This window comes from Primulina huaijiensis, chromosome 18, assembly GCF_012295235.1.
Source record: "Primulina huaijiensis isolate GDHJ02 chromosome 18, ASM1229523v2, whole genome shotgun sequence".
Lineage (NCBI taxonomy): Eukaryota > Viridiplantae > Streptophyta > Magnoliopsida > Lamiales > Gesneriaceae > Primulina > Primulina huaijiensis.
The window spans coordinates 8,623,970-8,637,125 of record NC_133323.1 but is presented as its reverse complement, the minus strand read 5'-3'; the positions used below and the strand labels follow the sequence as shown (position 1 = coordinate 8,637,125).

At 34.5% G+C, this 13,156-nt stretch overlaps 1 protein-coding gene across 1 annotated transcript; it reads right to left on the bottom strand.

Annotated features, from left to right (window-relative positions):
* Nucleotides 1-3,957: 3,957 nt before the first annotated feature.
* On the bottom strand, nucleotides 3,958-5,274 carry LOC140965078 (uncharacterized). The gene has a single exon (XM_073425127.1). The coding sequence runs from the start codon at nucleotides 5,178-5,180 to the stop codon at nucleotides 4,188-4,190; it is 993 nt and encodes a 330-aa protein (XP_073281228.1). The 5' UTR covers nucleotides 5,181-5,274; the 3' UTR covers nucleotides 3,958-4,187.
* Between the last annotated feature and the right edge of the window lie 7,882 nt (nucleotides 5,275-13,156).

Sequence of the window (13,156 nt, the reverse complement as noted above, 5' to 3'; positions counted from 1 at the left end):
AGAAGCCACCAAAGTTACTGTCAATGTTCGTGAACTGAAGTGGAACGAGTTTAAGGAGTTATTTTATGCCAAATACTTTTCACGTGAAGTAAAAGCCAAGAAGGTGAAGGAATTTCTGGAATTGAAGCAGGATGCTTTGTCTGTTACTGAATATACGTTGAAGTTTGAGGAAGGATGTGTTTTTGTTCTTTTTATTGCTGAGAATGATAAAGATAAAGGAGAACGCTTCCTTCGTGGGTTGAAGCCAGAAATTCGAAGGGATGTGCATATGTCCAAGGTAGTCACGTATCAAAATATCGTGGAGCGAGCTTTGCTTGCGGAACATGATGAGCAAGAAATTGAGAAAGAGAGGCAATTTAGAAGGCAAGCTTTCCAGGCTAGAGGACAAGGTGCAAATGCAAATGTTCGTGGTGGCCACAAAGGTAAGGGTAAGATGGAGCAGCGCTCTAAACCTCCTGTGCCTTCTTCTGATACTGAACGACCGGTATGTCCTAAGTGTGGAAAGCCACACAAGGGTGAGTGTTTGGTGGGTAGTGGACGATGTTTTAGATGCAAGGAGATGGGGCACACGGCACTGAAATGTCCTCTCTCCTCAGGCAAAGGAAAAGTCCAAGGCAGAATTTTTGCTATGACGAAGGAAAGTGTTAATCCTGATTCTTCTGTGATATCAGGTAATATTTTAATCTTCGACAAGGAAGCACTTACATTGATTGACACTGGTGCAACCCATTCTTTTATGTCTGAAGTGTTTATGCATTCTATATCTGTGGAACCTACTGTTATGCCATTGCACTTTAATATTGTGTTGCCCTCTGGGAATGAAATTTGTCCCGCTAGTATTATTAAGGCATGTCCTGTACAAATGGGTACTAGATTAGTGTTTGCTGATCATATTGTTTTTTCGATGGTTGCATTCGATGTTATATTGGATATAGATTGGTTATCTGCTTATCGTGCGGTGATTGATTGTATGGGCAAGACGGTGAAATTTTTAGCCGATGACCATGATAGTGATGTTTTTGTTGGTTTAGGCTCTTCGATGGATATTCCTATTATTTCTTGCCTTCAAGCTAATAAATTGTTGCTCAAAGGTTGTGTGGGTTTTCTAGCTTCAGTGATGGATGTGAGAAAGGAAAGTATCTTGCAATTACAGGATATTGATGTGGTTCAGGATTATCCTGACGTGTTTGCTGATGATGTGCCTGGATTACCACCTGATCGAGAGGTGGAGTTTGTTATTGATTTAATTCCAGGTACAGCTCCAATCTCTAAGGCTCCATACAGAATGGCTCCTACTGAAATGAAAGAATTGAAGACTCAATTGCAGGAGCTATTAGATAAAGGTTTTATCCGACCTAGTTCCTCACCGTGGGGAGCTCCAGTTTTGTTCGTAAAGAAGAAGGATGGATCATTGCGATTATGTATTGACTACCGAGAACTCAACAAGGTAACAGTGAAGAATAAATATCCTTTGCCACGTATTGATGATCTCTTTGATCAATTGCAAGGAGCAGCAATATTTTCGAAGATCGACCTTCGGTCCGGTTACCATCAACTGAAGGTGAAAAAGGAGGACATACCCAAGACTGCATTTAGGACGAGGTATGGCCATTATGAATTTTTGGTGATGTCGTTTGGGCTAACCAATGCTCCTTCAGTTTTTATGGATTTGATGAATCGTGTCTTTAAGCCGTATTTGGATACTTTTGTCATTGTTTTTATTGATGACATCTTGATCTACTCAAAGACACGAGAACTCCATCGTGAGCATTTGAGGATTGTGTTGCAGCTGTTGAGGGATAAGCAATTGTATGCCAAGTTAAAGAAATGTGAGTTCTGGTTAGAGCAGGTGGCATTTTTGGGCCATATTGTTTCGAAAGAAGGAATATCTGTTGATCCATCCAAGATTGAGTCCATCAAGCAATGGTCCATTCCAAAGACAGTTTCAGAGGTAAGGAGTTTTCTTGGTTTGGCAGGGTATTACCGACGGTTCATAGCCGAATTTTCAAAGATAGCTTTGCCATTGACAAGTTTGACACGGAAGGCTACCAAGTTTGAATGGAACATAGAGTGCCAAAGAGCATTCCAAACATTGAAAGATAAGTTGACTTCTGCTCTTGTTTTAGTACTTCCTTGTGGTACTGAAGATTTTGTTGTATATACAGATGCTTCAAAGCAGGGGTTAGGTGCCGTGTTGATGCAGCGTGGGAAAGTGATAGCATATGCTTCTCGTCAGTTGAAGGAATACGAGAAGAACTATCCCACTCATGACTTGGAGTTGGCGGCTGTGGTTTTTGCTTTAAAGATTTGGCGGCATTATCTATATGGTGAAAAATGTGAAATATTTACAGATCACAAAAGTTTGAGTTATTTGTTTTCGCAGAAGGATTTGAATATGCGGCAGCGGAGATGGTTAGAACTGGTAAGACTATGATTGCACCATTAGCTATCATGATAAAATCTTGAATCGAGGATCATGATAAAATCTTGAATCGAGCTCGAGCCTCTATATACCTTAAATGAGTCGAGCTCAAGAGTGATACTGTTCGGCTCTTTTACTTCCCTAGAGATGCTTATTACTTAGAATAATATTTTGATGAAAATGTCTTGTTTTACCAATGTAAATCATGTACAAAAAATCTAGTGACATAAAACTTGCATGTGAGCTAAAGTTTTAATTCAATTAGATTTTATGCTACTTTACAATAAAACTATCAAAATAATTTTACTTAACTCTTGAAGGTAAATTAAGAAAATATATTTTGAAATTTTATTCTAGTTAATCATATAAATATAATAAAAGTCTTTGTGAAGTAAAATTTATTATATTTAAATAATTAATCACAATTTTTTCTCAGAATGTGACCCAAATTCACTTATTGTATAATTTTGCATAATTAAAGGTGTTAAGGCTAAACATCAATATTTAAAATATGGTTCACTAGACAATTTTTTGAGCTTCACATAATTCTTTATATCGTAATTATTTACCAACATAATCAACACTTTCCAAAAGTGCTCTCAAGAATGATATATACGGATAAGACCTTTTAAATACCTAATTTATAGATAGAGCAACATTTCTCAGGGAGATCAGTGACAAAGTCAGGACAATTTAAATCGATCTATGAAAAACTCCCTCAAATTATGTTTTCATGTATATTTCATAATTTTTATTATTTAATTTTCTATATTATGGATCTTTATAAGCCAATATTTAACTTAATTTGTTTATAAAAAACTATGGAATTAAATATAATTTAATATTAAAAAGTTCTTCATTTGTATAAAAAGAAATTCAACACAATATTTAATTGAATGAAAGATAATGAATAAATCACAATATTATACATATTGTATCCAAATAAATTTTAAAATATGCAAAATATCCATAATTTTGGATAGATAATAATTCAAAAGATCAAAATTTCCAACAAACAAAAAATTCCTAAAATTTAAAATCTCCAATTTAGCAAAAATCCCCAATTCAAACCCTAACCCTAATTTTCGCAAATAACCTACCCCTGACTCAATTCAGGTGTCGCCCGAACACCTTGGACAAAACTTCCGACCGATAACTAATGCCCATGGACGGCCGAATCGGGCCGTCGTGAATCGGCTGGTGATAACATTTTTTTAAATTCGAAAATCACGCATCTTCACTTGTCTGAAACTTCAGGCCATAAAAAGGCAGGCCTTGGTCAGGTGAATTCACCAATGTGACAAGATAATATTGGACGACCTATGCCCTCCATCGATGCTCCATGAATGGTCACTTGGAAATTACACAAAAATTAAAACAAGGATTTTTTTTTTTAACAAATTGCAAAATCGTATCAAAGCATATGTAAAACTCTGTTAAGTCAACTATAAGAATTTATTCATGTTTACACAACTTAATAACATAATAATCGAATGCGAAAAATGTATATATGAATTATTAGAAAGTAACACATGTGAAGCAAAGGAAAATTATACAAAATAGGAAATAGCAAGTAACATTCCGAAATCACACACGAAAACACAAATGCCAGAATGGAATTCACGGGGTACAAGATCATCATACTCCACACATCTAAAACCTATAAATATATTATTTCACACTCTGTCTTCTTCTTTTTTTTCTTTTTTTCTTTTTGAAATTTCATTTTAATTATATAACATATATATTGTAACATAAAATTCGTCTATTTATTCAAGAAATCTCCAGCCACTTTTGTGAAGTTCCCGAATCCACCACCGGATTGGCTAACCTTCTCGCTTGCATCATCTCCGGCGGCATATCCGCCTGCAGAATTCTTCGGCAGACTTTCCTCCGAGTCCGCATATCCTGAATCTCCGGCGTCGGTTCCTGCGGCTAAGCAGCCGCTTGAAGGCTTGTCTGAGATGCCCTCTTCTGTACCCTTTGCATGGTATTCACTTGTATCGGTGGCAGCTGCTGTTGGCTTCTTCCTGAAATCTTCTTCTGTACTTTCCTCATATTTATCCACTTTAGGCTGCTGATAGGCGTCACTTACATCAGTTTTTGTGGTGGCCCCGCCGCCGCCGCTTGCCTGAATATCTATATACTCGCCTATCGCATCAGTTTCCGTGGCAGCGCTGCCGCCTGACGTCTTGTTCGGCAAGCCATCAGCCTTATCCTCCCCATAGACGTCACTTGTATCAGTTTTCACGGGGGCGTCTACGGCAGGCGGCTTGCTAGACAAACCCTCCGTCTTGTCCTCCACGTATGATTTGTGCTTGGTGGACTCTTCAGTGCTTGCATCAGCTCCCTTGGTGGCAGCAATATCAGTCTCTGCCGCTTCAGTGGTGGGGGCAACCTTCACACCAGCATCAGACGCGGTGTCAGCGGCGGAGGTGGCGGCGGGTTTGGTATTGGAGGACTCATATTCTTTGAGATAACTCTCAGCCTGGTCGACATATTTACCAACTCCCTGCGTTTTATCAAGCTTCCCGTACTCGGAAGCTGCGTTAAGAATGTCAGCGGTGGCCCCGGCGACCTCAGTATTTTCATAGGTCGCCGGTTGATGGCTGAAATAAGACTGCGAGGCCCCCGCCACCACCTTGGCGCTGCTGAAAAGGTCAGTGTTGGAGGGTTCAGTGGTAATGTTTGGCTCCTGACTCTTCGAAGCTGGCTTGGAATGATCTGCAGGTTTGGTGAATTTTGAGAAGAAATCCATTGATGCAAAACTTGAGAATTAAATTAAAGCGGAAATTGGAGAAAACGAAGATTAATGGATGAACTGAGTTGGAATTGTGAGAAAAAAAATGGAGGAAACACGAAGTATATATATAGGGGACTTTAAGAGACTTTTGCTTTCATCTGTGGCTGGATGGAGTATTGTTTTCTCAGTGTCGATGACGCGTGGCAGAATTATGATATTTTAGCCTTCGAATTAGTTTAGATTAACTTTTCTTCCATAATTTGAATTCATTTTTTTTATGATATTTAATATTTGTATTTTAAAAAACTTATAAAACAATATCGATAAAAAAATGCTTCACTTGATTTTAGTCAAATATATTAAAATTTTTTTCATTATTCCTCGAGTGCGGTATTAACGTCAGATACATTAGTAATATCAGACGTCATATCAACCATATTAATACATTATAAGTCGCCAGGTAAAAAAATTAAAAGTGAAAATAACATATGTATTGTACTAAAACTAAAATTTAATATTCTTTTTCTAAAAATAATAATCAAGCTTCGATGAATTACAAAACCAAAAATATAATAAGATGTTTGAAAATTTGAACGTGTGAATTTATTTATTTTGGATTGTGAAACAATAGTGATTGGATTTTGATTATGTGAATAATGAAATTATATTCTTTTAAAAAATTGACGAACTTAATGAATTTTTATTTATTTATAATAGAAGAGAATTAGCGCATGCAATCTATATAGACAAATTAGCCATGGAAGTTGAAACTCTAGATAAACGAAAAGGTTGATAATGAGATTATAATATAATCTAAATTTTTTGGAAGAGAATAAATAATAACCTACTTATTTAATTAAAAAGTGAGCTTAAATTAATTTTACATTTAACAAATATTGGTTCATTAAACTAATAGCAAGACGGAATCGAATATACAAAGACACAAAGAATCATATTGTAACAAAAACAATTTTTTAACAAATATTAATTTTAGTAAAGCTATTTTATTTATATATGTATTATATAGGGAACAATAAAAAATATGTTCGACTTATAATATATAAATCATTATATATAGTTTGGTTTTAACATAATATATTACATTTTATTTTCAACTTTTGATTCTTCCTTGTCCGATTATTAATATAACGTCGAATACATCAATAATATCGGATATCACGACAATAATATTCATCACTAAGCAAGTCAGTCGAAAATGAACTAAAATTTTGATGACTTGTAGAACCGAAAAAAAAAACTTAACAACACAAATTTTTTGTAATATTAATTATCAAATTTTTGTAATCTAAAATTCAATCAAGTAAATATAAATACACAATCATATATTTGGACTGATTGAGAGGTCGGGGCCTAGTATCTCACTTGATTATATTGACTTTTCTTTTTTCCTTTTTCTATATTTTGGGGCAACTTGAAAAGGGACATGCAATTAACTGTCAACAACTGCCACCTCTCGAAAAGTCCAACCTAGAAGCTATCAAATATTTCCACTGATTTATTTGTACATTAATCTTTAATAATAGTGTCGGCAAGGATTATTATATGGAGATATTTTCTCCCCAAATAACACCAATTTGCGAATAAATTTAATTTTATTAAAAATAAAAATTTACGGTAAAAAATAAAATCTCAAAGCTCTCAATATATTAAACTACACACTTTATAAAATTTTCTGTCTACTCGATTGTGATTTTCTTCACACATTGAGAGACATATTTGTAGAATTTCTTTGGAAATAATCAAAAAATAAATACATCATTACATACATCATCACATACTAATTTTCAATATTTACAACTCTTATTTTCAATATTCAAATTTTTTATTTTCAACATTTAACTTTCTTATTTTTTCAACACTCCTCCTTGTGATGATGATCAAGATAAAATGATTGTCTTCATTACGTGTTTTTATACTGCCTCGTTAAAAACCTTACTAGGAAAAACCCATTGGGATAAAAACCATAGTAAGGAAAAAATAGTACAGTCACGTAAACTCCCCATCATGTTAACACGAACGATTCTTTACAAATTTCATAGATTGCGCATCTCAATGTTATATATATGCTTTCTGAATATTGTCGTGGGAAGTGCTTTTGTGAAGAGATCTGATGAGTTTTTACTTGATTGAACGTAACGAATATCAATATCTTTATTGTTCTCAAACTCTTGGGTGAATGCGAAGAACTTAGGGGGAATATGTTTAGTTATGTCGTNATTGGGATAAAAACCATAGTAAGGAAAAAATAGTACAGTCACGTAAACTCCCCATCATGTTAACACGAACGATTCTTTACAAATTTCATAGATTGCGCATCTCAATGTTATATATATGCTTTCTGAATATTGTCGTGGGAAGTGTTTTTGTGAAGAGATCTGATGAGTTTTTACTTGATTGAATGTAACGAATATCAATATCTTTATTCTTCTCAAGCTCTTGGGTGAATACGAAGAACTTATGGGGAATATGTTTAGTTATGTCGTTTTTTATGTATCTTTCTTTCATTTGAGCAATACATGCAGCATTATCTTCATATATTGTTGGATCGTGTGCTGGGCACTAAAGGTGCTTTAAACACAATATTCTTCAAGAGCTGCAATAGCTCGTGATCTAAGAATGTGTACACCGATAAATTAAATCGAGTTTGGTGTTCAAACCAAGCGGAAGGCACTCGAAATAATCTTTCGTTAAGGAAACTGATATATTTTATATAATGTGCAACTGAATAACTGAAGATCACATGTGATCAGTTCTGGCATCTATAAGTTCAGTTATGAATAGAACTGAATTGATATCAGCTGAACTGATCAAATCAGTTAAGAACAAAACAAGCAGTTAAACAGATAAATAACACAAGATATGTTTATGGATGTTCGGAGACTTCAACTGCTCCTACGTCACCCCTTATACCTCATCGGGTAGGATACACTAGAAGACTTAGATTTATACAACTGATTTTATAAATCCTACACAGCTTAGGACTTACACTACTGTCTAACTGAACTCCTACTCTAGAATGAAGGTAACACCTTCCAGCCAACACTTTTTTAACGTCTGTATGTCAAAGACTACATACACAAGTTTAAAATATTTGTGCAAGACTGCATTTGAGTTGTGGTGTGTGTTCGTGTGTGAGAACTGAACAATGAATACACCAAAAGGTGTTCTCACACACGGAGGGAAGTGAGCTTCTAAAGTAAGCTGATAATACGATGAAGTATCCCTCTAGGCTGATTGCTTCTTGAAAGCTGATAGGCAAATAAGAGTGCACTTTTTGTTTTTCCACACTCTCTATATATTTGCTGATGATCTTGGCCTGTATTTATAGCAGCAAGATGACTGTATGTCAAGACTCAACGCATGTGACCATTGCAGCTTTAATGCGTTCCTTGGAGTTTGTGTCTCGTCTTTTTCCGACATCTCATCCGGAACAATTTGTCTTTAAGCTTTGCTGCTCGGTCCATTATTGTATTTTGACTGGACAAAAGCTTATGTACCTTTGCACACTGCTGGATTCCAATAATGTTGACCGTCGTGTTCCGCAACTTGATTGCTCCTAACTGAATTTCTGAACTGGTTAGATGAACTGGTCTGCAGTTGAAGAGGTAAGATCAGTTGGCTCGTCAGCTGAGGTAATTTCACTAGTTCAGTTGAACTGATCAGCTGGGCTCTTCATCAGTTGAACATTTCATCAGCTGACCGGACTTCTGAAGATTTCTTGCTGAACTACCTTTCAGCTGATTAGTCAGTTGAACTGATTTAAGATACATCAGTTGGATTTTGTTCAGTTCATAAGATCAGTTGGTGGGTTCAGTTGGCGTATCTGATAGTCTGCAGTTTGGGCTGACAACTGATTATTTCAGTTCCAGTTTTCTGCGTACTTAAGGTAGATTATTAGAAATACAATAACAAATTTTGTTAACATCAAAATCAAGTAAAGATTGCAAACATAACATGTTCCAACATATATTATCACAGGCTTCTTGTCGAATGATAATCCGCATGAGATTTGGATATGTTCGGTCATTGATTTTAGCCACACACATCCACGGCTTGCTTCATGTAGTACAATAATCTCGGCGTGATTTGATAAAGTTGTTACAAGTGTTTGTTTCTATGATCGCCAAGAAATTGCAGTGCTTCCACGAGTAAATACATATCCGATTTGAGAACGTGGCTTGTGTGGGTCAGATAAATACCCAGCATCAGCATAACCAATTATGCTTTGATTGGTATCTTTTGAATACAAAAGTCACAAGTATGTCGTTCCTCGTAGATAACGAAATATATGTTTAATTCCATTCTAGTGTCTTTTTGTCGGATATATACTAAATCTTGCTAATAAATTTACAGCAAAAGATATATCAGGTCTTCTGTAATTTTCAAGATACATAAGGGCAACAATAGCACTTAGATAGAGTACTTCTGGACAAAGAATAACTTCATCATCTTCACATGGACGAAATGGATCATTTTCTATGTTTAATGATCTAACAATCATTGGAGTACTTAAAAGATTTGATTTATCCATATTAAAATGTTTAAGGACATTTTCTGTATAATTTGACTGGTGAACAAATATTCCACATTCTCTGTGTTCAATTTGCAAACCCAGACAATACTTTGTTTTTTCGAGGTCCTTCATTTCAAATTTTTCCTTCAAGTACGATAAAAATTCTTGAATTTCCTTATTCGTTCCAATGATGTTTAAATCATCAACATATATAGCAATAATTACGCATCTGGATGTTGTTTTCTTAATGAAAACACAATGACATATTGAATTGTTTACATATCCCTATTTCATTAAGTGTTCACTTAGCCGATTATACCATATTCGACCGGATTAGTTTAACCCATATAATGATCTTTGCAATTTCACATGCTAACATTCTCTGGGTTTTGAATTTTGTGCTTCAGACATCTNAAAAATCTTGTGCAACAAGTCGAGTTTTATATCTTACTATTTCATTTTTCTCATTTCGATTTCGAACAAAAACCCATTTATACCCAACAATTTTTACAACTTCATGTGTAAGGACTATAGGCCCAAAAACGTTACGTTTATTTAGCGAATCCAATTCAACCTGGATGACGTCTTTCCATTTTATCTAGTTCTGTCGATTTTTACATTCACCTAATGATTTTGGTTCATGATCTTCATTATCATTTATGATGTCAAATGCCACATTGTAAGAAAATATTTCATCAATTTCTTTTATATCTTTTCGATTCTATATTTTTCCAGTATTAATATAATTGATAGAGATTTCACGATTTTCATCAGTTTGTGGTTCTGAAAGAGCATTTTCATCATCATGTATTTCTGTCGGAATATAATTCTTTATTTTGTGATCATTGTGTTTCTCTATACTTTTTTTTTTCGAGGATTTTTATCCTTGGAACCGATTGGCCTTCCACGCTTCAAGTGTTTAATGACATCATGAGTTCTTCAATTTGTTTATTTGGAATTTCAATTCGAGCAGGGGCATATACAGCATGTATATATGATTTAGTTACCCCTTTTGGATCTGCAAATGCATATGGTATTTGATTTGCTATTCTTTGTAAGTGCACAATTTGTTGTACATCTTTTTCAAATTGTTTAGTTCTTGGATCCAGATCCAACAATGATGATGTATACCATGTAATTTCTTTTTCTATATTTTTCTTTTCTCCCCCTAATATTGAGAAGATTTCCTCATTAAAATGACAATCAGCAAAACATGCTGTAAACACGTCGCATGTCTGAGGTTCAAGATATCGAATTATTGATGGGCTATCATAACCAACATAAATTCCGATATTTCTTTGAGGTCCCATTTTTGTTTGTTGAGGTGGTGCAATAGGCACATATACCATACATCCAAAAATTCTCTAATGAGAAATGTTTTGTTCTTTTCCAAATGCAAGCTGCAATGTGAAATATTTATGATATGCACTTGGTCTGATACGAATTAATGCAGCAGCATGTAAAATTGCATGTACCCATATAAAAACATGGAGTTTTGTTTTCATAATCATTGGACTAGCAATCAGTTGTAGACGTTTAATAAATGATTCAACTAATCCATTTTGTGTATGCACATGAGCAACATGATGCTCAACAGTGATTCCCATTGACATACAATAATCATTGAAAGTCTGAGAAGTAAATTCACCAGTATTATCAAATCTAATTTTCTTGATTGTATGATCGAGAAATTGATTTCACAATTTTATTATTTGAGCAAGTAATCTTGAAAATGCTACATTTCGAGTTGATAATAAACATACATGTGACCATCTGCTGGAGACATCTATCAATACTATAAAATATCTAAATGGTCCACATGGTGGATGAATTGGCTCACAAATATCACCCTGAATACGTTCAAGAAATATGGGTCATTTAGTTTGGATTTTAGCTGGTAATGGTCTTATATTAAGTTTTCCAAGAGAACATGCTATGCATTGAAACTTATTATTTTGAAAGATCTTCTGGTCTTTCAGTGGATGACCATGTGTATTTTCTATAATTCTTCACATCATTGTTGAAGCAAGATGTCTTAATCGATCATGCCAATTGATCAATATTGAAGAATTATCAACTACCATGTTTAATTCAATTGGACTTATATATGTATAATGTAATCCAGTAGGGAGCATTGATAGTTTTTTAACTACATATTTCTTTCATGATTTATATGTGGTAAGACACATATGTTTCTCATTTCCTTCATTTATTATCTGAGTATCCTACCCATGAGAATATATGTCATTAAAACTCAACAAATTTATTTTCGATTGTGGTGAATACAAAGCATCATTTATCAAAAATTTTGTACCATTAGGTAACAAAAAATGTGCTTTACCACAACCTTTTATCAAGTCTACATGACCTGATATTGTATTCACCATTGTTTTTGTTGGTTTTAGTTCTAAAAAATATCTTTTATCTCGGAGAATAGTGTGCGTTGTACCACTATCAGGTATGCAAACTTCGATGGGATTAGTACTTTGTTTAGCTTTGTTCATAGCAGTTTTCATATTTGAACTTCAAAAAATATACAATGAAAAAAATTACTGACAATATATGTAATTTATTGAAAAATATAATGCATATCATAATTATTCAATAAAGTGTTAGCATATGAGCACATGAAAAATAAAATATTTTACATTTCACTTCCACCAATATATTGATCATTTTCAGAGAAATCATTAAGAAAATCTGCAGCATCAAAATGAGTTGAATCACTCAAACAGCCACTTTGTTCAGTGAAGTTGGTCTCTTTTTCTTTCCTCTTTATAGATTCTTAATAGAGCTTACAAAAGTGATCGGGGGCTCGACAAATACGAGACCAATGTCCTGGAGTACCGCATCTTAAACAAGAACTTTCAAATTGTTTTGAGTGATTTTCATTACCACTCATGTTCTCATGATGCCTTTTCAGTGAGGTGGTTCATGACGTCTTTTTGAGATGAGTTATAGAATTAACTATCTCAATTGTTTTCAAAACCACGGCTGCGACCACGACCACGACCACTTCCACGTCCACGACCACGACCTTGATCTCAACCAAAAACTTGTCTCTGAATTTGATTTTAGTTTTCATGTTTAAATTCATTTTTACTTACATCATATACTTCTGGAAATGCTGTTGATCCGGTGGATCGGGACTGATGATTTCTCATTAGCAGCTCATTGTTCTTTTCCGCCACAAGAAGACAGGTGATAAGTTCAGAATATCTCGCAAATCCACGAACTCTATATTGTTGTTGTGGAGTTATATTTGATGCGTGAAACGTGAAAAATATTTTTCAAGCATTTCTGATTCCATAACCTCATGTCCACAAAATTTTAATTGGAAGATTATTCGATACATCGCCGAATTGTAATCATTGACTTTCTTAAAATCTTGGAATCTCAACATGTTCTATTCATCACAGGTGGTCGGAAGTATAACTTCCCTTATATGTTCAAATCT